Source organism: Vanellus vanellus (assembly GCF_965231255.1).
Source record: "Vanellus vanellus genome assembly, chromosome: 2".
In the NCBI taxonomy this organism is placed as follows: domain Eukaryota; kingdom Metazoa; phylum Chordata; class Aves; order Charadriiformes; family Charadriidae; genus Vanellus; species Vanellus vanellus.
The window spans coordinates 150160256-150186179 of record NC_138906.1 but is presented as its reverse complement, the minus strand read 5'-3'; the positions used below and the strand labels follow the sequence as shown (position 1 = coordinate 150186179).

At 37.8% G+C, this 25924-nt stretch overlaps 1 protein-coding gene across 1 annotated transcript in view; it reads left to right on the top strand.

Moving 5' to 3' along the window:
• ANGPT1 (angiopoietin 1) overlaps window positions 1-25924 on the top strand; it is a gene marked incomplete at both ends in the record, with an annotated part of 165004 nt that overhangs the window by 107648 nt on the left and 31432 nt on the right. Inside the window, 2 exons of the mRNA XM_082499585.1 lie at window positions 3346-3447; window positions 20291-20457. Of these exons, the coding sequence (XP_082355711.1) occupies window positions 3346-3447; window positions 20291-20457 (269 nt within the window). The remainder of the gene's footprint in view (window positions 1-3345; window positions 3448-20290; window positions 20458-25924) is intronic.

Genomic DNA, 25924 nt, shown 5'->3' with positions numbered 1-25924 from the left:
TTGTGCTTACAGCTCCATGCCATTTATATGCCTCATTTTTATATGCATACAAATTTAGATTGCAGATTTTCTTTCACGTTCCTGGCTTCAACAGTTCATTAGTTTAGTTCATTAGTCTTCCAACCCTGCATCATTTCTGTTTAAAAGGATCTTAATAATATTCCATATTTTTGAGATGGAAAAGAAAAAGATAAGCTTGAAGTATTAAGCTAATTAATTGGCTTACTTCGGGGGGAGGTGTGGGGGTGCGCATGTGCAATGCCTGATGGTGTTGACAAATGATTGTCCCTAGGCCATAGTGAGAGCAAAGGCAAGAAGGGGCCTGTCAGTCTCCTACAGAGGTGGGGTCAGCTACAGGGGAAACAAAGGCTGCTGATGAGCAGAGGAGCAGTGGGAGTGAGATTGACACCATTTTGGAGCTGAAAGAAGTATGTCACCTTTAGGAGCTGAAGTAGGCCAGGGGGACCGGTCTGGGTGCATACAGAACCTCCATATCTCCCCTTGGATCAATGTATTGGTCTCTTACTGTGGCCTCTAATGCCCTCACAAGCATGACTTCTATCAATTTTTGGGTGCACTGCACTGAAAATATAATGTTATTAATTGCCAGTGGGGTCTATATATCTGGGCCTTTATGATTCTGCAAAAGCAATTGCCACCGTGGCCACGAATGCAGCCTTCACTCCTTCCACATTCTGCCTGTGGACTTCCTACCAAATTGGTGTCAATGGTCTCTCTGAGCATATCTGCCAGAATTTTAATCCATTAAATGTGTGCTGGCCCCACATACTGTGGAGGTTGTCATCCCAACGTGGTTACCTTTATGCTTGGTTTCTGCATAGCAGATATGCATTCCCTGAATCATAAATGGCTGGTCTTGAGCTTGTTGCTCCACGCCAACAATGTAGACTTGTGACGTCTTAGCGTGCATGCACTTAAAATGCAGTATGTGTTTATCCCTCTCCTTTTGTTTACTTTAAAATTGGGCTCATCTCTAAATGATTATTATGAAGTTTATAATAATTTCATCCATAAAGCTAAAATATGTATAAATAATCTCATACATGCCTTTTAGTAGCTTGAATATTTTTACCCATGTATTTAAAGAAGGGCAAGAGGGCAATGCTTTGGATGCTCTTTTAATCTAAAACGGGTTATTTTATTGACAACAAACTCAGAATCTAAAGATGCACACAAATTCAAAGTTAGTTTTCTTCATCCTTTTCTTTCCTGGTAGAGGGTTAAACATCAGAACATGTTAAAAGGTGTTTAATGGCTGAGTGCCTTGACCTTGTCTGGGACAGAAGCCAGTCCAGGACATGTGTTGGCTATAGCTGTGCACAATGAACATCTATAATCAGCTTGGCACTCCTGTTAATACGGCAGGTGTTTGTGTCTACCACCGTGGAAAGTGCCAGACCACACAATGATGGCTAGTGAGTAATGTGCTGCTGTAAATCTTTCTTTCACTGTGCAGTTTTCTCTTTTAATTTACTATATTATTCAGAAAACATCAAAGTCTTTTTATAGGTATTTCATTATATTTTAGTATGAAAACCCCATCATTTGTTTGTGCGCGTCTTTAAAATGAGTAGTCTTAATACAGTTGAGGATTTAATGCTTTAAAAATTGGCAGTGGATTCATGGGAGCATGAAATGACTTATAAGAAAAGTAAATCCATCATTTAGAAATTCTCACTGTAAATCGGACTAAAGAAATTAAATCCTGTAGATAAATGTTTTGACTCACAGTGTCTTCCCTCAAGGAGGAATAGGGCCAAAATGTTTGTCTAGCAAATTGTGGCTTTTCTTGCGGTTACTCTAAATCAAGTTCACATGTTTGCTCTGTTCGGTACTCTGTTTCCTTCCTGTACCTACACAGGGACTCCACTCAACGTGCCTGGAGCAAATTAAAACAAAAGCACTGCAGAGGATTACTATGACAATGCTTATGAGTAGGAAAGACTTGGAATTGATTTGCCTGAGGGTGGAATATGGTTCTTTAGTCAACTGAGGGAAGAATTTTTATTTAACTGAATTGGATAGTAACCTTCAATTTGGCAAAGCAACTAAAAGCTTTAAATTACCAACAAGTGCTGAATGGATTGACTCTTGTTGATGTGAATGCCAAAAGCTAAGCTGATGGGTGACACTTCTTCGACCCTCTTACATACTGACATCTTACTTAAAAAGAGGGACATAACTATTCAAGAGAACAGACAAATGAAATTTAGAATAGTTGCAGTGCCAGTATGGCACGGATGAGTACACAGGAATGAAAATCAGGAAAATTTGCTTGAGTAGCACTGAGAAAATTAGTCAGAACTTAAAATCAACTGTTATACAAAAATAGGAACAAAAATTAATACTGTCACTTGCCACACATACCAAGAAAAGTGAATGGATAAGAAGTATTTGCATTTTTTCATAATGTATCTTCCATGTTTTTGAAAAGATAATGTACAAAGAGTGAAAATGAATAAAAAATTAACTATCCATTTTGATCATTATGTGGATTATTTAATATTGTTAACAGATTTCAGTTGGCACAATATTCCATCAAGCTTCAGCAAAGTTGTCAAATTGTTAAATTATCCTTAACATACAGAATCTCAGCATCTAGATTAGAATTTTATTAGTGTGATGATGGCAGGGTATGATCTCACACGTTCAGCATAGGTCTTAACTTCTGAGCTTGTCCCACAGACCTCTGTTCTTGAGCCTGTTCCTACCTGTCCTCTGTGAGCTGTAAGACAACTTAGACTGAGATCGAATGGTTCTGTTTTGGGACACTGTCTGGCACACTGTGCGGAACATTACAATACAAAGCAAAACAGAATAATCTCTTCTGTGCTACATTTTGGACTACCTGAACAGGTATTTTCTGCAAGAATCCCTGAAGATTCTTTTAGACAGAATGGCACTCTGCTAAAAGCTATAGAAAACCTTATTGCCACTGAAAAAAATGCTCTTTTGTTAAGAGTAAGGGAGTGATTTTAGGAGCACTGTAGAGAAAATAGAAAAGGACCATGGAGGGAATGTGAAGAGGAAAACTGAGGATGCAGAGGGGGATGATGGGCAGATGTTCTTGGGTAACATGCTGAAACAACAGGAGACATTACTGGGAGAGTTACACTGAACATAAGGAGAGCTCTGGTTGTAATCAAGTGATCAAGGATACCGTTGAGGGCATAGGGCATTAATCCATAGGAAATCAGGCTTCCTTAGTTCCATTATTCACAAATATTTCCCCCCCCCTAAGATGACAGGATTCCAATGCAAATTTGTTTTATTGGTTTTTTTTTTATTATTTTTATTTATTTTATTTTTTTTATTACTGCATAGGTCTTTTGCAATATGGAAGTTGCTGGAGGAGGATGGACGGTTATACAGCATCGAGAAGATGGGAGCCTGGATTTTCAAAAAAGCTGGAAAGAATACAAAATGGTAAGGTGAAAAATGCAGAATAGCTGTACAGTTCATAGAAGTGTCAGATTTCAAATAGCACTTCCTATTATCTTAAACAGATAGTTCTGCCTATAGTGATGTGGTGTGGTCTCACAGTCTTTTATGAGCTACCTTTTGTCGTGCCTGTTACTTTGAAAATCATAACATTCTTTTTACTCAATCAGTTGAGTATTATTTCCCATGACTTAGAGGTTCTTTCAGATCAGTTACTGAGGTTAAAATGAGGTCGGGCCAAGGCACATGCACTAAAGAATGTTGCTGTCTGTCCTCCTGAAGTTTTGACTTGCTGCGGTGTTAAGGGGTAAAAGGCATGTGATGATGTTCCTATTGCATGTATGTCTTCAGCTGAGAGGAACTCCTTCAGAACTTGGAGCATCTCAGAAAGTTTTACTGGGGTTTATCCCAAGCCATACAACACCTCTGCCAATCAAGCCAATGTACTGGAAATGTTGATACTTCAAATAGGATTAAAAGAAAATAAATAACTTACCAAATTACAGATGACATGACTTTCGCAGGCTATTTTCCCTTTCCCAACTCAAAAAAATTTTACTCCAATCTAAATAACTTCTGAGTTTTTTCATTCACTGCATGATCAAACTTTCTGATGGAGATTCTTCCTCTCAGTCCCTGAGGACTGGTTTGGATTTCTGTGACATTCCCAGAGTAATTTTCAGAACTGTGTTATCAGCCTGGAAGAGAAAAAACTTTTTTGCAACAGTTTTCGAAAAGCACTAAATGAAGAGAGAATGTAAAATGTTTAAAAATACAAGCAAGTTCAGTTCAGTAAAAATTTCTATGGGAAAAAGTTCTGTTACAGAACTTACCGTTTCAGGAATAAATGTAATATCAGATAATTCAACCAAAAGTCCATTTTGGATTTTATGGATGCTTTCTTTTCAATATTTTTATATTACTTGAAAATATAATTTGTAGGGGTAAAAACTAACCATTTGGGTCAGACTTTTGTTACTACGGATAACAAGAGGATGTAACCTGTTTCATAATATATGTGAGGCAAAAATAATATGGAAATGAAAAATATATATTTTTTAATGGATTTTCAAAATTGGAAACTTTTTTTGGAATTCATAAAGTGTTAATTTAGCAGGAAAATTGAAAACTCTGTTGGTCTATTTTGGTTTTATATAAAATATATAAAATAAAATATAAAGCATCAATTTATTTTGGGGGAACCAAAGGTTGAAGATTCTACCAGTTCTACTTATGAGGAAATTAGAATTTATATATATGCAACCTAAGCGTTCTCTATATATGGGCTGTTTTAATTTATCCTTACCATACAAATTATTGAGATTTACTCAGTTTTTCTCTCCTGTGCTTTTTCTTAGACCATTTAATAAAAATAGCTCTTCTTTTTAAAGCTTTCCCATGTGATCTTTTTTCATATATATCCCTTTGCTTAGTCAAACATTTTTCTCAGATTTTCCTTTACAACGATGTGAGCCTGTTAAGGATTAGATTATGTTGGTTTTGTCTAGTTCAAGCAGTCTGAATTAATTTTGCTTCTCTTTAGGAATGCTATAGTCTTCTAAGAGGCCATTTACTTCTGCCAAATAAAAAGGATCTGTTTTGGACTTTTACTGATAGCTATCCTATGAGTAAATCATGAGAAAACATGGTATTTAGGTTTGTCTCTACTTCTATGAACCATTTCACCGAAGTAACTATCTATCTTAAGCTCCCTTCTGTGATTACCTTACATCACCAAATGTTGGATGATAGAGGCTGATGGACACTCTGTGGATTACTGAGTGACAGTGTCTGAGCTTCAAGGCAAGGACACCACTAACTTAATTCCCTCATCGTTCTGTGTGGGTGACCGGTGTCTATTGGATCACATCCCCTCTCCTTCCTGACACATCTAGTTGGTGTTTCATCCAATGGAAACCGGGTAGCGTCGTGGGGGACACAATGGTATTTGGTCTTACTTGGAGTGGTTGAACTTAGTATGTGTTCTCTCAGCTGTTCGGGTACAGCTTTCCAGATTTGCTAAGACATTCTTGTTGTGCTTGTATTTCACTAGGGCTCCAAATCTAACAGAAATAATCAATATCATAATAATATCATAACAGTAATAATAAATCTCTGGGGCTTCTTTTAGTTTAAGTGCATTTAGTTCTTATTGGAAAAGAACCTGGAAAACCGTTGAAGTTATTCAGTTACGAGCAAGCACTGATGCCAGCTTCTGAGCCAGACAGGGACTCAGGCCACCAACCTGCAGTACTGCTAGTGCTCTCACAAGTTGTTGGCTGTTCCAGTTTTATGAGGTCATTGCACGTTTTCTCTGGCTCTAAGCTGAGATCCTTACAGCAGGTAGCTTGGAAAGGGTGCATACGGAGTATTCTCTGCAAAGGTGGGTGACAGCACTGCTGCGTTACAGGAGTCTCCTGGCACCAACCCACCCTGCAGACAAAACTTGAAGAAATCATTATCTTTGATTCAGTTTCATGTTGATGTCTTCAGCTTACATGGAAGTACTTCAATTCCTGTTCTATGTATTTTCCAGACACCAACACAGTAAACAGGTTAAGAGGGAGATAAAGTAGCCATAAATCTTTGGAAACTAGGAAATACACAACTCCATCCATACATAAATTGCCAGAAAGCCAGTGATACTACAGTAATAGTGGCCCTAACTTTTTCTCCTTGCTCTTTTCTCTCCATTTCCATTAGCATGCAGTCTCCACTCTGAAAAATAAAGTTACTATTTCTTTGGTATTTAAACCAATAGGTAATGAATACAAAACCTTTTTACGTGGATTTATTGTTATGAAAGATTGGTTATACCATCTTCTTCCTTAGTGGCACATGTGCTTACCAGTATCGTTCAGTTTTATTATTCTTCTTATCCTGTGCAGTGTAATTTGGGCCTTTGCTTCTACGAACTCATTTCTGACTACGAAATCTCTTGGGCCATTTGGTTTTGTACATTCAATACTAATCGGAAGACATTCAGAGGAAATCCCATGAGTCTATCCTCCCATCCTTTTCTTATCACTGTCCCCTACATCTGCTCTTTCACATTTTGCGATGGATTTTCCATTATACTATTTGTTGCTTATCAGAAAAATCTGAAGTGAAGCAATTTAATAAATAAATAATATCTTTAACAACAACAGCTAAGATCACCCTGAAGCAGGTTTCAACCATTTTTCGCATTTCCTTGCCTGAGGAGGGAAAGTAAAACACTATTAGATTTTGGGCCTCTAGAAGGAGAATATAATTTTAAAAACTATTGCTTACCATCTGCAAACCTGAGCCACTTTTAGAAGGGGGGTTTCCACAAGCTTACTTTCTAAGACACAGTTTCTGGCATTTATTAGGCAGTCATTAGCAATAATGCAATCCAAGCAAATGATTAGCTCGTGTGCTAACTTGGCTATCAAGATTTTTTGCTCAAATTCCAGTTTTTCATTTCTTGGACAAATGCACCTTTCCCAGTCCCTGTCTCCATTTTTGCCAAATGAGGTGATGGAGTATTGGATTCCCTATTCTCTAGCCTTTTAGCATGTCTAGTTCAATAATTCCCATGAATTTCACAGAAGTTATTCCACACTCCACAGCCCAACATTCACTATCAGTTTCCTAAGGGGACTTCTTGGGGGTCAAGTCTATTAGTGGCTTTCTCAAACCTTTAAAATTATTTTCTTGCTTTCTGTCATTGCAGAAAGACTCTTAATAGGTATTTCAAATAACGTGCCTTGGCCAGCCCACAACAACCCTTTTCCTAGCCATTTTTTTTTTCCCTGCATGTCAGTATTTAATTGTACTGCATGCCTTTATTGCTACAGTATAGTTATTTTCCTTTCTCTGATGAAAGAAAGCTATCACTTTTTAAATCATTCATAATGTCGTGAGTTAGATTAGGATCACTTGTATATATAAGACTCACGTCTGAATTTCTAAGCTTCATGGCAGCCACCTCCTGTCTTCCTGACCAGCAGCTAGATTTTCTTTTGGTTATTTGAGGCAAGAATGAAGTTTAGCGGTAAATTCCACACCCCCTTAATCTCATGTTCCTGATTAACATCTAAGAGTCCAACACCGGTTCAGTGCTTAAAAGAAGTTTGCTGCCGACTTATCTCAAAACTCATCACAAGCATTTGTGTGTGCCTGAAAAGCACATCTACAGAACCACTTCCATTTCTGTTGGGGTTTCTGCTTTTTCTTCTCTCCTTAAAGCTGTTGGGTCAAATTGATGGTTAGCTCCGTAGTGTCAATATGATAGGATGCCAAAGCAGGATAATTTATCCTCTTCCATGGCTTAAGTTCTGCAGCACACTGAGAGCTGGACCACAGAGACAGTTACTAGAACTTTCTCAGGAAGTATTTCTGGATACAGTTCTAGTGGGCATTTACGTTACATTATCTGGAATAATCTGACTTTCCTCTGAGCCTCAGTTAATTATAACTAGTATAACAAGTCTGGTGATCCATGTCTTCTGCTTACCTAAAAGACAGCTGAACAATTCTTCAGACTGCAAGTCTCTGATTTCCTTCTAGGCATGATGTTTTTTACCCTTTTTTATATAGTTCCTACAGTTCACCCCTGTGAGTAAGCTCTAGTTTGGCCATAGGTCCCACCCATCTCCTGGAATACCTTCTAGTTTGTGACAATCAGATTGCTGATCACCTCATGTTTTCACCTCACCAGTCCCTGCAAGTCCCACAGGCTACAAGTTGTGTATTTGGGTGTCTAGATCTACCTGAATTATTCATAACAGGAGCTACCATTCCAACAAAGATTTTGTTTCTTAGTATCATCTTTCAGTTCATTCTGAAAACTTCCAGATGTTACTTACATTTAACTTTTATTTGCAAAGTGTCCAGCTCCTGTTTTAGAATGTGGTCTCCTAATTCCTTTTATGGTCTCCATCTGTTTTAAGTCTTATTTTCATTTCTCTTGTGAAAGTTTCAGTTCCAGTTTTCAGTTTTGTTAGCATTCTTTCTGCCCACCTTTCCCGTCTCTAAACAGTTTTTTGTTCTGTAATGCTTCAGTAGCAATACTAACTTGCACTTTTTTTCCTTTTCAAAATAGGTCCTCACCACAATGAGCATTGTGTTTGACCTGAGCAAAGAGGCAAAACCTCAAGCTGTTGTACTCTTCCCTTTTGGAACATTAATTGATGGTGGATATTTCTCTGACATAGTTTTGTCCATTTACAATGATTGCACAGATTCTTTTTTCTTCCCAAACACTTAAAGAATCAAACAACTACAGACAGAGCTCCAACCCCTTCCAGTCACATTAGATTATTATGTTAATCACTTTCTTTTTTAAGTGAACGGCTGACTGCATAAAAAGCACTGCACAAGGCACATTTTTAAATTGTTTGTGTAAGCTTCATGATTCTTGTCCCACTATTTTAGTGGAAAACAACTTCAGATGTGTGGGTTTTTAGACAGAAATTACGTAAACCATATGGCTTGGCTGAGGAGAATGTTCTTGACAGAAAAAATAAATTTGCTCATAATTTGAATGCTCATATTGTACAAACAATATCTTTCATAATTCTTGGTTTTGTTAAAGCTCGCCATTCTGAATTAATTTTAAATCCTTTTCTGGATTATAAATACTTGAACTATGTTATGCATCGATACGGCCACAAAGTCTTCACACTTTTGCATTCACAGTTGTCTGATACTATTGGTACATTTGCCACATTCCTGTGTTCTTTAAAAGACAATTCAAGTACTATCAAACAGCTCTGAATATGGTAACTGTTCTTTCTATGATTATTCTACATTAAATGTGTTTGTCAAAAGCTCATTTTTTGGATCTTCATTCATGCTAAATTTTTCCCTTTAGACTAAAGAAAAGAGATTGTTGGGAGCTGAAAAGTATGTTCCACTGCAAGCACAAAATGCAGCTCCCTGGGTTGACAGGACATCAAGTACAGAAATGGCTGTTGAAACTAACTTTGCCTAACTCCTGTTAGGGAGATTTATAAAGATGCTGCTGTTGTTCACAGGAATTGAAACACTCACAGTATCACAGTATCACAGTATGCTAGGGATTGGAAGGGACCTCAAAAGATCATCTAGTCCAATCCCCCTGTCGGAGCAGGAACACCTAGATGAGGTTGCACAGGAAGGCGTCCAGGCGAGTTTTGAATGTCTCCAGAGAAGGAGACTCCACAACCTCCCTGGGCAGCCTGTTCCAGTGCTCTGTCACCCTCACTGAGAAGAAGTTTCTTCTCAAATTTAAGTGGAACCTCTTGTGTTCCAGCTTGAATCCATTACCCCTTGTCCTATCACTGGTCGCTACTGAGAATAGCCTGGCTCCATCCTCATGACATTCCCCCTTTATATATTTATAAACGCTAATAAGATCACCCCTCAGTCTCCTCTTCTCCAAACTAAAGAGACCCAGCTCCCTCAGTCTTTCCTCATAAGGGAGATGCTCCACTCCCTTAATCATCTTAGTTGCCCTACGCTGGACTCTCTCCAGCAGCTCTCTGTCCTTCTTGAACTGAGGGGCCCAGAACTGGACACAATATTCCAGATGCGGTCTCACCAGGGCACTCATTGGCTTTTCAGATAACAATTTGTAATTTTGGCAGGAATTTCAAATTAGGAAACCTTTATCATCATCTGGAAAACATACATACACATACTAGCTAGAAATTCCTAGCTACCAACAGGCCCATGGTTTTATGATAGTAAGAGGTTTCCTCCACTGATTTTGGCTTGAGCTATATTCAAGTCACCTATTTCTTGGTCACAAACAGTAATTCAAAGAAATATAAGCAAAGCAAAAAAATATTACACTTAATCTGACCTATGGTCAGATACTTAAAAGTACTTAAAAGTACTTAAAAGTATGACTGTTGATTGATTTCATATGGACATAAATTTTCATCTTCACTGTTATTACCCCCAAATTGTTTGGCTATGAAGGATCCCCCCAAAGGGCAAAGATATACAGCTGCTCCTGATAATTAGCTAATTGGATTTTATAGTAAGAACCTATGTCTTCCTTCAAACAAGAGTTTTTGTGTTTCCCTGTTTTGCACAGGAGGGATCCAGTGGATGGGGATCCTACTCCCCTTTGACTCTGTTCCTTCTTCCTCAACTCCTCGGCCATACCTGTGAGAGCACATTGAACAGGGCCATGGCTTGTGTGTGAACACAGTCTTGTGACACAAGATCCTCATCACCAAATTTTAGTGGCATTTTTGTCTGACTCAAATAACATTCCGCAGGTAATGCCCAAGCAGTTAGGGGTAATGGGCCATTCTCAAATGGCAGTTTACGCAGGGCTGCCTTGTTTTCAGAGCTGAGAAGGTTTTACTGTTAGCACACGGGTTATTCTGGTTTGCTTTCCTCTGCTTAGCAGAGCAGTAGGGGCTGTTCAGAGCACTCGTCACAGCTTCTCCGTCCCGCTGTGGCTTAGTGAAACAGTTCTGAGGGAAAGAATTGTCAGTTCAAAGAACAGGGGGAGGCATTTTGAAGATAACCTGGGAGAAGGTTTTGTGGAAGGAGATGAACCTTCATAACACTATCTGTACTAAATCCATCCACCTAGCTAGCTAGCTCACTACCTGGAGGTATATCTCAGAATTCCTTCTGCAGAAACAGCTTCACATTCTTTCCCTGCCAGTAGTGTGAAGAATTTTATAAAGCGTCTTACAATATCAGCATGGTCCTTCCTGCAAAAATGAAGGATTTAAGGACAGGATGGATCTGTGAGAAAGGCAAGAACTAGGGAACGCATTCCCTTGGAAAAGACAGAAGGCAGGTTGCTTCTCTACTGTTAACAAACAAGACGGGTTGGGAGTGGTGGTGGTGTTGAATCGTTGCATTGCATTAATAAGTTTATGAGAGTGAGTTATAACTACAAGGGGATTAAAAAGGGACTCTTCAGACATGAATAATTTTGTAACTTATAGTCATAAATACATTTCTTATGATAGTACCCTTCAAAGTCATGAGTTATAAGTTGCTTACATCTGAAAAAAATCATTTACTTCAAGGGACTGGGCTAGATGACATGGAAGTCATTTGTTTCTTTCAAACATTTACCAAGTAATTTGGGTATAAGGAAATGATTTTTGGTGACTGGAATGTGTATTAAGATACTGTGTGAGTAACGCCTTTCACGGAGACCCACTTTTCTGTGATAAAGAATGACATGTCACGCTAGTTTAATAAAAAGTCACTTCTGACTGCAACTGTTACTCAGATAATTGTCACTTTCATCAGTGTTATAAACAGAGCCAACATGTTCTCTGCTTCTCCTGAGGTCTAAATCCAGCATGTCCAGTGGACACAGACATGATATCAAAGTAGTGAGACACCATATTCAGTTTTATGAAAACATGCTCATTAAACTATTCCGGCCCCAACCAAGGCTTAATCTACAGTGTGCATTTCAACAGTATGATCTAAGGGAGCAAGAATGAAACAATATTTGTTTGAGAGGGCTTTGGATCAATAGATTGGGCACCAGAGAGGATCTTACCACACAAGGAAGCATCTTCTTTATTTTGGGGAATATTTTTGGATGGAAAACTGTACACAATTTTGTGTTGGAGTACAGTTGTGTTTTAAATGTGCTATAGTCAGCCCAGTCTTCCCTGTGCAAACATTACTGGATAACATCAGTTTCAACTGTTGTGTTGACACATGGCCGTATACTACTCTGCCACCAGTGCTTCAATTTAACATCATTAGTGTATACTGATAAGACTCGTGTGGTCTTCCAAAGGCTGTTAATATAACCATGTAAGGTATTCTTACATGTAAAACTTAATAAATTTTATGTATTTATATCACAATTCAGCTTAATTGCGCTAACAGCTTGTAGCAGAGCACCATGAGAAAGATGAATGTTATTACAGAAACTTTCTAATCAAAAGATGGAAATGCTATTTTACAAGAGCCAGGTGAGATTTTGAGAGGTTGATTTTTAAATTAGTGATTTGAACATTCCATAGAATTGTAGCAGAGGTCCTCCTGAATGATAGTTGTGCGGTCTCATCATGGGACAGCTTTCTCTTCAGGAAGGAGCATCTCCTGCCTGATCGGTTCCATTTGGGACTCACTGGAGCAGCCCTTCACTTTGGAGCTCATATCAAATTAGCACTCAACCTTTTTGACTTTGGTGTCAGTCATCTTCTATTCTTCTTCAGATACTTAGTGTAGCAAGCTGAGCCCAAGCAAGAGAGACAAGAGGAACCCATAAGTCTGATGCTTGGGGTATTTAAATGGATTATGGGGCTGAGATTCAAGTCCTTACTCAAAATCACATACAGATGGTTTGAAAGTTGGTCTTTTCTGCAGTACCTATGCTCCTAGTCATGTGCATCTTTGCTATTTGGGATGAATCTGTGTCTTTTGAAAAGAAAAGAGAGTTAAGTCCTACCTCCAAAAGTTCTTTCTTTTTGCCTGAAGTGAAACAAAAGTGTTTTTTATTTAGATTTTTTTTATATTTTTTGAATTTTTAGCACTTAACAATACAATTTATTTCTTTGCAAAGAACAGAAGAGAAAGTCTTTTAAGCTGCCAATTCATCTTTCTTAGAACATAAAAATTGAGTTTTTTTTTCTTCAAAACATACCCGCTTCCCTGGGATGCACTTAGTAGAGTCTGCACCAAGTGTCTGTATATTCCCAGGATCCGCTTGTCCTAGAGTGAAGAAGGTGGTTTGGGAGAGAGGCTCACAATGTAATTTGTCTCAGTAGGAAATACTCTGCTGGTTTTAGTTAAACAGTAAGGAAGCGAGATTGAAATCCAGGCCTGAGGAAGAGCCACTGGCTGTTGTATATGGGTCACTGTAGGAAACTGAACTGTTTGGGGCCCATTGCGTACCCAGAGGTAACATTTGTCTAAGGTTTGTATCTCAAGCCTGAATTCTGTCGCTGTGATTCTTCTTCATCGGGAAGTCTGCTACTACTGATTCTGCGTGTGTTTGAGAGGGAAAAAGGGAAAAGTGAACCTAACTTCTGTATGTCTACTAATATATTTGGTGCAGAATGAAGCGCAGAAGCCTGAATTGCTGCAGGATATGAACAAGATTTTGAGACGTATTTTTCAAACTTGGAGTGATTATACAGACATTTAGATCTTTATTTAAGCTGACAATAACTTAGATTTTGTTTTAGTCTTTTGAGAAGGTACCTCTGGCTTCAATCTAAACATGTTTTTAAAACTTGCCACCAAATGATTGTTAGTGTTTCGTAGAAATAATTCTGAATATTTAGTATTATTTTCCCATACTCTTTTAAGTTAACATTATTTAACACATTTGTTCTCTGGGGAAATGGAAGCCATTTGTATAGACCACATCTTGATTTCAAATAATGCAATGAATAATTCAACACGATGGAAATGGAAAAAGTATACTGACCTTTTTAGAAATTATCTTCTGAAACAAAATCCATTCCACATTCTCAGCTAAGGCAAAAGGAGCTGAATATTCTTTATGGCTTCTGGGAAGACACTGCTGCTGTAAAACACTGAATTATTATCTGCTTTATTCAGTGAGTTGTCTGACAGGAGATGAACCCGTAGTATATATTGGCTGTGTCTGGTTTCAATTTTGTTTTGTCTATAAAAAGTCAAAGCTTCCTATAAGCATTATCAGACAAAATAAATAAAGTAAGAGAGATAATTGCTTAATGAACTTGGAGTAACATGATTCGAGCAGAATACCCCCACAGATTTTGCCAAAGCTAATAAAACTCTTTTGCACCCTACTTATTATTTTTGAATAAGTATCAACTTTGTAAATTCTTAAGGTCATTTTTAAAACTGGCATTGAAGTCCGTTTCTTTGTACTCATGACTGCTTTATTAGTTTTGACACTGTTAATCACCATGCGGTTGGAAATGAGGTGGTGTAGAACCTGGATGTCATCTAGAGTAAATATTATAAAATCATGCATTTTTGTTTGTGATTCTTTGTTCTAAGTACTTTAATGCATACAAAAGAACAACAAATTAGTATTTATTTATTTTTTTACATAACAGTTGGACACTATGTCAGAATTTACATGATTTACTGTATAGTTATAGATATAAAGAACCAGAAAACTCCTTTGCTTCATCCTAGTACATAAATGGGATTAAAACTGTCAGTAAGGTTCTATATTGTGTCATTTCTTTGCTCTGAAAACAAGTGTTATCATGTCTACAAGAACAATGTATGCTAAATGTAGTACAAAACAGCACCTGATTATTCCTTGATGAAAAAACCTATTTTACTCATCGGTTGTGATTTTATATCTTTTTAACGGCATATTTCAGATTAAACTTTGTCAAAAAATGACCTTAATGCAAATTTCAGCAGTAAAAATATAAATGTTTTCTGTAGATGAAACACTAGGTCAGTGCAAAGATTTGTGTACCTTGTCTGTGGCTATTAGGGGACAGCTAAGAAAGCATATTATGATGATGTAAGCATATTTCCCTGTTATATTCTCCCAACTTCCAGAGACGGCTAATGAGAAAAGTGTAGGAGAACTCCGAAAACTTTTGGAAATTTCTTACCTTTCCCTATTACATTAAGTACTCTTTTGGGGAACTTTAAGCCTCTGGTTTGCCAGTCATCCCAAAATGTTGCACAAATTTCAGGGGAAAAGCAAAAGAAATATTTTTGTAATAAGATGTAAAGTTTAAAGAATTAATCCCTCTACTTGGAAATGTATAATGAACAAGATATAGAAAGCTAATGACAAAATAGTTTCTTTTAGTCATTTAAAATACAATTTTGGAACTGTGCTTACAATTCACTGAGTTTCAGAGGGACTTGAAATGTAGTTAACTACAAACACATTCGTGAAATACAGATGTTCCTTTTCCTAGCAGATTGATAGCTCAGGATGACTTGGATCACCTCATGTACCTCCTTGAGTTTAAGTATAAAACTTTAACACAAATGATTCTGGAAGTATTTGTTATAGCAATAAGAATGCAAAAAACAATGAGTGTGTAGACAGAGTATATATGCACTGGGAAACAAACACATTTAATGACTGTTGTGGCTCTGGAACAGGTGACTCCTAATGTTAAGTTTTAAAATTTAGCAATATGCCCTAAGGCATTCTCAAAACCAAACTGCTTGTTCATGGGGATGACAAGCACAGTCTAAGGCAAGGTTGAAGACATCTCATCACTTGGGACCCCACAGATTTGAGCAGCAATATAAACATAAATGTTCTGTTAACCAAAATGCTTGGATGTCATTACTGAATTTTCATTACTGAACAATTACTGTATTGCAAAATTAGCGAGGCCTGCTGTTCTGTGGATTTTTGTCCTGTGTCCCACAGAAAAGTCCCATTCTCATTACTAATATTCTCCTGAATCCTTATTATTTTCTAAGATTCTCTGTGGCAACAGCTTGAGTTCCCCTTTTATGTCGCTCAGATCTCTCCCAGATGTCTAAGGGTCCTCTGAGGCCATCCACGCTCAGCGTCTGAGCTCGGCTGGCTGGTCTGCGCCTGCTGAAAGGCAATTGGAATAGGCAACTGCTGAGCTCCCGCTGCAGCATTTCTCCCAGCGGCAACTCATCCCAGGCACCAGTTCTCCTGAAACCTTGTTTTACTTCAAGTTTGTGTGATTACAATCCTACCCTCAAAGGTGTTCAAAAAATATTGCACAAAACCAAAGGACAGGTGGGCATAACAATTGCGCGAGCTTGTTTCCTTACGTTTTCTGGCTGATGAAAAAAGCCAAAACATTTTGTATTTGAAGATAAAATTCTGAAATGTACTTTGACGACTAAAGATCTTGAAGGCAAATCAAAATAACCTGGCACAATCATCTTCTTTGCCAGCCTCGCCATTGGAATGGAAATGAAAAGTTAAATCATGTTTTTCAGGGTTTTTTTTTCTCTAATAATATGTCTCTTCTGCACACAAAAGCTTACACATCTTGTCAAAGTAGTAGTGTTCTTGTAGCAGCGAAAGTCTGAGTATGATATAAACAAGGAAATCTGTGTAGTTATTAAGGCAGCCAAAGTATCTGGAAAAACCAGCAAGCATGCAAGTCTTTCTTCAGGTCTGAAATAGAGGCAGTAAACTGCAGACTAAATACAGGTTGGAAACAGTTGAGTTTGGCATAATAAAATTATGCTTGAAGAAATTGTTCCCAACTCTGCCCTTAACAGAAATGTACTGCTCCTCTCTGTTTTAGATCTATGAAAGTTCTGATTGCCTGTTTGTTTGTTTATTTCTTTTTCCAGCCATATTAAGTGTTTAATAAAATACACTACTCCTTAGGAACACTCCTTGCTTCAGAGTTATGTTTTATATTCCACTTACTTCCTTGGTTTTCTTTTCATCAGATCAAGGAGTTTGTTTAAAAAGAAGTTGCTCCTGACAAGAAAAAAGAAAAAGAATCATTCTTGGTCTAGGCATTTCTAATCTGAGTTTGAGTATTGTAGCTCCTTAAAATGGGATTCAGTTTTTCATAACTAATGTGGTGGCTTTCCTTGTAATTTTTTCTGTTCCCTTTTGCTGCAACTTAATTTCCTCTGGTCAGGAGAGCAAACCACTTAGTGATAGATTTTCATCTTAGTGCAATAACACATGTGAAAAGGGAGAAGAAAGTGTAAATGAGAAGAAGAAAAATTATTATTATTTCAGAATAATTATATATGGTGTCTGGAGTTTATATAGAACACATATGGGATTGCATAATGTTAAAAAAGCCACATGTATTACATCCTGAATGGGCTGCAATCTAAATACGATAAGACAAATAATTCAATAGAGCCACAGTTCAAAGGGGAGTCCCCTCAGCTTGCCAATGCTGGGGAAAAGGGAAAAAGGATTTACTGAAAATCTTCTTTTAAAGGGAAACAGCTGATAAGAATGATAATATATCTTCTCTGAATAAGAAACCATGTAGAGTGCAAAGAAACATACTTTGTCTGGTATGTAAACACCTATGCTCCAACTTCTGCCTTCTGGGTTGTAGGGAGACAATCTACCTGTTAGGTAGTCACCGCAGAGCGTATTTTCCCTTCCTCTGAGACCAGTGGGCATGACCACTGGTGAAAAAGGATTCAGAGACAAACCACTGGCTGCTCTGGTATGACACTGCTAAAGCCACTAGAGCAGGAGAGACCATGTGTGACAGTCATAGGGCAGAGAGACAAGGCAAGGAGATGGAGGGATCAAAGGAACAGACAGAAAACAGTGAAAACTACCGAAGGGTATGTCAGCTGTAGATGGGGTTTATGCTGAGGAAGATTTTTGTGCTTTAGGAAGTGTGCATGAAGCCAAATATGCATGTGAATGTGATCAAAGCAGTAGGTGAGAGATACAGAAATATCATTGTGGGAAAGCTTGAGGAGCAGGAGCTCACGCTGGGAGACTGATGTCGTCAAAACAAGATACCACCAGTATTAGCTACACCCAGTATTTACAGGGACTTACATAGAAATCATCTGCTTGTGAAGGAGGATGATAATGAAATAATGTGCAGGAAAGGAAAAGCCAACCAATAGTATCCTCCCATATTTCAGTTTGAGTCTTCTCTGAGACTCACCACAGACTACTGAATATCAGTTCTTGCAGACTAAACACTTTGTCCATGGGTATCACTTGATGGTCTCTGAGCCAAAAGGCAGACAAGCTTATTCAAATCATAAACCAGTGTACTCAGCTCAGCGTAGCCAAACATGGCATGTCTTCTCAGCCTCTAGTATCAGTGAGCACCAAATATCTACCCAGGTAGACCAGTTAAAACTAAAATGACCCCTGAGTAAAGTGCTTTCTAATGTAATTCCCTGTAGGAACAACAAAAAATTCCTCCATTTTCTATTTTTTTTTGATCCAGTCATAAACTTTTAATCTTCTAAATTGTTTTAAATTAAGTTTCTTTAGAAGTTTGCAGCTAGTATAATTATGCATTGCCTGGCAAAGCATTAGCTGCGCCGCAGCTTCACTCAGCTGTCGCATGGCCTCTGGGGAGGCAGGATTTCATCCTCGACAGACCCAACTAGTCAGGGCTGGAGCCAGGGCAATGCAATAAAAAAAACAAAAGAGAGAGAGGGTTGTACTTGCAGTGTTTGTGTCTCACATTAGGAGTGACTGAAATATCATACAAAGAAAATTGATTTCTTGCCAATGTGTCTCATGGACACATTTCCCATTACCTAATTTCTCAGCCCAAGGAAGTCTCTTCATTTTACCTCCTTTAAAAAATATGTGCTTTCTGAAAATGTTCAAACTTAATCTTGAAAATTACATTGACTCCGTCAATGGTACATCATTTAATTTATGACCTCAGAGCAAATGTTGTCTGTTAAATACCATGATGGGCAGTATAGAGGGAAAGTAACTTCCTATAGTGAATGTCAAAGGAAAATATTTGAGATTGGATACAGTCTAATCTATTCCAAACTAGAATTGTTTTATTATTTATTTCTTTCCTGTATCTGTCAGTCACAGCTTAGTAACAGAGGGTGAATTTGTATCACAGGTGAGAAAGTCATCCAGTCTTTCATTTAATTTGATCCGGAAATTTTCACAAGGGTCTTCTAAAACACTCCCAGTACATCAGTGCAAGCAAATCAGGAGATTTCCAGTTCCCATTTTTCCTAGCTTAAGAAATATGAATAAGTATAGTCACATTGAAGTAGTTCTTCAAAAGTAAAGATTACAGTTTAAAATATTTTTTTTTGTTTAAAAAGAACAAAAATGGATCTAAGGGTTCTCAGGTATGAGCAAATACTTTATAAAGAATTATCATCTTAATATATATTACATTAAATTAATTAGATTAAATAAAACCTTAAATTTAATGTAGTAAAATATTCACTAAGATTTAAACAACTTTAAAACCTGGAAGATGCACAAAAATATAGGTCTAGGAATACATTTTGAAAATGAGTTATACTTTTTTCTTTTATTATTATTTTTCTATGTTTGAAAATTGTATAATTTGCTTAACTGGAAATAAGATCATCTGAATATATGAAATGTGAGGAGAGTTAGGTACCTTTAATATTCTACTGTTGTTTATTTTTCATTCTTAGAAAATAAAGTTACAGTACCCTCTCCTGTGCTTTGGATAATATACGAATACTCCCAACTCCTTAAATTAAAGATTTCAAAGGATCAAAATGTATATAGATATCTTATTTCACCTCAGCAGGATGAGAAAGTAATAACTTTGTAGTAGCCAAAATCTTAGCTAATATGAGCTTTAATGGATCAAGAATGAAGTAAATAAATGTTACAACTGAGGATCACTCACAGACACTGTCCAGTCCTGTCCAGCAGGTCTTATATGTAGAAGAGGATGTTAATCTACAAACCTCCTTCCTTAAGTTGTGGCAGACACTTGACAGCAAAGGAATCGTCCATTCTTCTTTAGAGATTAAAACATGAGCTATCATCCACCACTAACTTGAATTCAGTGTATAGTCTAGGCTAATTTAAAGCCTTTTTAACCTTTTATAGCACATAGCAGAATTCTGTTTTGCCTTAATTGTCTTAATGATAACTAGGAATAACACCATACAAAATGTATTATAGAATATGACTACGCCCAGTATTCTCATTGAAGGATGTGCAAATGCAGTATCATACTATTAATATCCTGTAATTGGAAACTGATTTTCAACTGATAAATACTGCCCTTTCAAGTACCAGTCGAACTGCACATCACTCCTACATGGTACGTATTAGTTGACTGATTTTAGAGACAGTCAAACTGGAGCACAGAAAGCTATGACCAGTAATTAGAATGTATAGGTAAAATATAATGACGGTTTTATTATTGTATAAAGATTCTACCAATCACAATAATTACATCTAGTTATTTTGCCAACTTTTTTCTAGGGTTTTGGTAGCCCATCAGGTGAACATTGGCTGGGAAATGAATTTATCTTTGCAATAACAAGTCAGAGGCAATATTCTCTAAGAATTGAATTAATGGACTGGGAAGGAAACCGGGCATATTCACAGTATGACAGATTTCACATAGGAAATGAAAAGCAGAATTACAGGTAAGAATCTATTACAATTCTTTTTACTCTGATGAGTGAGAAATATTGTTCATTGTTCGCTTGTTAAATATGAGAGAGGACAATAATATGATACTGATTTTAATTGAAAGTGAATATAGAGGGTAAAAATAAAATAGAAATCTGATTTCTCAGTGACGGAATGTTAGAGTAAAGCCAACATATCTGAGAACAAGGGATGGTTATTAATCGTGCTGGCTGGTAGAACTGCTAAAAAATTGTATAACTTTTAGCATATCTGAAACCTTCAGAACTCAAACTTGATTGAATAGAAAAAGGATATGGATTCTTCATCACAACTTGAAGGATTTCTACCTCGGAAGCATAAAACTGAAATAGTGGACATGGGAAGAAAAGACCAAAAATGCTGTTAAAACTTCTGATATTACCAAATAAATTTCAGTGTAAATCAAGAGTCATAACATGTGAAACTAGGTTGGTACTCAGATTTTTAAGTTAAAGTAACTTGATTCTCAGAAATGCTGATTGCCTCCCTTTCCCCTGGGCCTGCAGAGAAATGGAAGTGAGAGCAATTTGCTCTTTCTGCTGACAGGACTCTGCCCAGGTGGGACACAAAGTAGTGCCCCAGTCCTCTGGGGTTTGTCAGAGGGCATTACTGCACAGTGTAGAAGTGCACTGAGAAGTAATCCGTAAGAGTTTAGCTCCTGCATAAAGCAAGGACTATCCCACGGCACACAAAGGACAGCTCTGCCTTCCACTGCCTCCAGCCATGCCATGCCATTTCCCCAGATTCGGGAAGGTGGAACACCCATTCTGAGGCGCTCTTAGGCAAAGAGAAAATGTAAGTGAAGGAAATTTCTCAAAACAGCGGCTAGAAGTAGTGATACAAAACATAAAAACAGCAGTGTAAGAGTGGATAACGTGGGGTCATAAACATTCGTAGATGTTCAAAATTTTAAGGAAAAGATGGGACAAATACTTGTCAAGTGAGGAAAAACGTTAAAGGACAGAGTTACACATAGCTCTCAAAATTACAATGAAAATTAGAGATGTCAGGATTATTACTCACAGGGTGAATGAAGATGCCTGAATTTGCTAACCAAAACAGTGTCTTTTTCCCTCACATTTATTCTGTACTGAATAAGGACAAGGTGTATCGTTGAGGAATCAGAAGGATGTTGGAAATTTAACTTATGTTAAAGCTTATGTTAAGGAAGGATTTCTTTTCAGGACTCATCTGGGTTCATTCATGGCAAAATAGCAAGACAATTTCTTGTTTTGTTACAAAATGCTAGTCTGTATTTGTAGTACGACAGTAGAGCAACTTCGAAATGCTTAAGGAATTTCTGCTTATCATAAGTCCATTTAACACACCCAGCGCAGAAGAAGAGTCACAGAGTTTTGGGGAAGGTCTGCACCGTTGTCCTTCCAACAGTCTGGGAACTCTGCTGGGGACTGTGACCTGAGGCTGCCTCAGGTGCTAACTACCAACCAGGACCGGGACACAGGCTTAAGGAATTATGTAGTGTCCTATGTGTATTTAATTGGTTGCGCTTTCGCTGGCACAGTTTTAGCCCAATCAAATTAACACTTTCCAAGGCTGAACACGGTTGTGGGATCCCATGGAGCGCAGACTTTTTCCACCACACACTGTGCAAGTCCATGTTAGTTTGTTGGGGAAGAAAGTCTAGCCATACAGACATGAATAGTAGTGTGCCACTAACCTTGATGGCCAAAGAGCAAGCCCTAGCCCAAGACTTAAACTTTATTCCAAATTTGATATGTCCTTTGTCATCTGTAATAAACTTTGCCTCAAAGAAAGAGCCTTTAAAGGACGCGGGCATAGGATTTGCTTCTCTGCCTTGGCTGGAAACACAGGCACTTGGAGATTTCTTAAGTAGATTTGGTTTAATGCGTTGATGGGAAGGGAAGGGAAGGGAAGGGAAGGGAAGGGAAGGGAAGGGAAGGGAAGGGAAGGGAAGGGAAGGGAAGGGAAGGGAAGGGAAGGGAAGGGAAGGGAAGGGAAGGGAAGGGAAGGGAAGGGAAGGGAAGGGAAGGGAAGGGAAGGGAAGGGAAGGGAAGGGAAGGGAAGGGAAGGGAAGGGAAGGGAAGGGAAGGGAAGGGAAGGGAAGGGAAGGGAAGGGAAGGGAAGGGAAGGGAAGGGAAGGGAAGGGAAGGGAAGGGAAGGGAACTCAATTTCATTAGAAGAAAGGGAGATCTTTTGGTGATATAAACCATATTTTCTGTACGTGGAAACAATTGTGAAAACCGATCAATGAAAATTCTTCTTGGTGAACAACAAAACCAAGAGAGATGTATTTCAAAATTGTAGAAATTAAGTCAGAAAGGGTGTACAGGTCTCAAAAAGTATAATGTTGAGTAACAGGAATAAATTATGCTATACACATTCAAGTAATTTTTCCACAAAAATCAGAAGGAATTTTACTTGGGACTAATGACTGCAGTTTTGGTTCCTGTTCTACTCCATAGTCTAATTAAAGGCCAGAATGAGCTCTACTGTTGCTGTCTGTGTGGCCTCCTTATGGTACAACTGAAGTTCCTCTATCTAGGGAACAGGAAATCAGTTTCATTCACATTAATCTGTGATAAACAGAGAGGGAAACATGAAGACCTAAAAAAGCTCTGTCCGTCTCTGTTGGCCCTTTGGGTTTCAGATGAATTCCTTAAAATTTACTCAAATATATCTGAATATTTAAAGAAAATAACTGAGTAACACAGTGACAGTTCTGGAAATAATGAAGTGTAAGCCACATGCAAATCTAAATTGGTTTTCATGGTTGACAAATGCACTAGTGCCTAGTTCAAACAGATGTATGTCCAACAGACATTCTGCAAACCAAAATTATGTTGGGCTCTTTTAGAAATTATTACAGGAATGCATCCTATGACATAAAAGCTCTTTATTTTCCTTGCCAGCACCACTATCTGTGATAGAAGCAACTCCAGAAGGCAGGCCAAATAAAAGCCTGATTATTAAGTCCTAAAGGGCTGGCCACCCTTCAGAGAATGCTATTTTCTCTTTATCTGAGGAGCTGCCATTAAGAATTTAAATGATTCCTCTGAAGTTGAAAACCACTGTTCCCAACCTCCTGCTCGCAGTGCCTTTCCTTCACAGTTGTCGGGCGTTTGCCATGTTTTCTTTCAATACCTCAAACACAGAACAGCACACCTTTTCAAAACTTTAGTAGCTGCTCATTTGAAATAATTTTGCCAACCAAGCTAGGTACTCTCTTATTTTGGAAGCTGTTAGGATTTTCGGCTAGTGACTAACATTAAATTTTGCTTCTTCAACAGTGTTTGCAAAAATAAGTAACTGTAGGCTGGCTGCACTCTACATTAGTTTCCAATAATACAAATTCAAGAAATAATAACCAGTAAAGACACAAGTTTCCAAGCTGGTCTGGGCAGTAGATCAAGGAGATCTGAAATAGAGAAAGGGTATTGAAATAAAAGGAAAAGCTCAAGCAGTGAGAGATCTTTCCTTTTTGCTATGGCAGTACTTTGTATGGTTGCAAGACACAGAAAAAAAAATTAAGGTTCCAGGTATCACGTTTGAATATAGAAAATTAAAAAAAAAATACTATGAAGTGGTAAAATATGTCTGAGAAAATATGGAAAATCATTTTCATGCTGTTTTTCCAAAATCCAGCCCCAACATTATGCAAAGTTCGATTCAGTCTGGATAACTCCCAGTTGGTGATTTCAGAAGGGTTCTGTTTTTTCTCTGGGTTGTTTGTATTCTCTTTACTACTTTTTATTAGCCTAAAGAATCTATGATTAAAAAGAGTAATGCCGAACACATGTATGTTAAAAATATACTTGTTTCTCTTTCAAAATGAGACAGCTCCAAGAGGGTTTCTGGGAATGTAGAATAAAATCTATTTATCCCAGATGATGACTGCATAGAAGAAAGTTGAGATGAGAAGGTGGATACTGAAACAGTAAACGTATAATGATAAATGATAATTGAAACAGGAAAATCAATGGTGCACCACATGTGAACCCTTCAATAGCATGGAAGTATCTAAATGATTAGTTTCCTTTAGAACATCTTTAGGCTTCTTATCTACACTAAATGGCTACTCAGAGGGCTGTCTGTAAATATGATGAAAACTATGTCTTCCAGTCTCTTTGCAAGGCTTCCACTGGGGCAAGCAAAATCTCCATAGGGTAAGAATAATCAGATCTTGCAAGCCCCACTTAGCGCAGAGCTTCTCAGTTTAAGACAAATGAATTATTCATAGAACTGTAAAAACAGAAGTTGAGAATCCCAGAAAATACATAGCCTCTCCTCTTTTACTATGCAGATGCTACCTAGCCCACTCTTCATCATCTGTTGACATTATTTGATGTTCTTATGTCAGCTGTACAGCTATAACAAACTGCTGCTTTGACCTGTATCCTCAGACCCTCCAGAATTAAAAAGGAAAAGTAACCATGTGTTGGGATTTCAGGCACTGCACTTCATAACCCTGCATATTAGTTAATGAAAGCAGATATACTGATGCTGGATTTTGAACAGCAGTAATTTCAGCCTGCATGCACATCTGCTTTTATTACTCATGATACAGGAGCAGCACTTCCAAGCAAGGCATGGGATGGAGAATGGGGGAAATACAATTTTTAATTGGCTGAGCTATTTGTATTTCAGAACCCGTAGAGAGATTGAACATACCCTCACCTCCCTATCACAATATATTCCAATACTTAGCCATTCTTTTATTTAGAAAAGCTTTCCGTTGCTGCAGTGTCTCACTACCTTTGGTCCTATCCATGGAGGAATATGATTAAATGATGAAGCAGTGCTGCTGAAGTGAGCAAGGCTTTGGAATTGCTGCGGGTGGGTAGACAGACTGCATCCTTAATTCCGTGACCGTACTTAAGGTGATGGCTGACCTTTGATAGTTAAAATTAAGGAATATTGGAACCAACATGACAGAGATTATGAAATCTTATAAGAAAATGAAAGAGTATAGACGTATTATTAGTGGAAGAAGTAAGAGACAACTTGACAGGAGAATACCAGTTGTGTAGAGAAGAATCATATGTATGTGTCCTCAGAGGCAAGAAGCTGATGGAATTCATTGCAAACAGGAAGGAGAGTCATTGAAATGATTCAAATCACTTCACTGACATGGTCCTGTGATTCATAAAATCTATGTAGCACAGTTTCCAAGATCTCCAAAATACTTTTTCTCTCCAGGCTTTACTTTGGGAAACGAAATCAGTTGTTGAATATAAAATAACAATTCTTAGACTTTATGGGACCTGGTAGCAGAAAGTTTTTAGTTCACTGAGTCATAGAATCATAAAATAATCATAGAATCATAGAAACATAGAATCATAGAATAGTTTGGGTTGGAAAGGACCTTTAAAGGTCATCTAGCCCAACCTCTCTGCAATGAGGAGGGACATATTCCACTAGATCAGGCTGCTCAGAGCCCCATCCAACCTGACCTTGAATGTT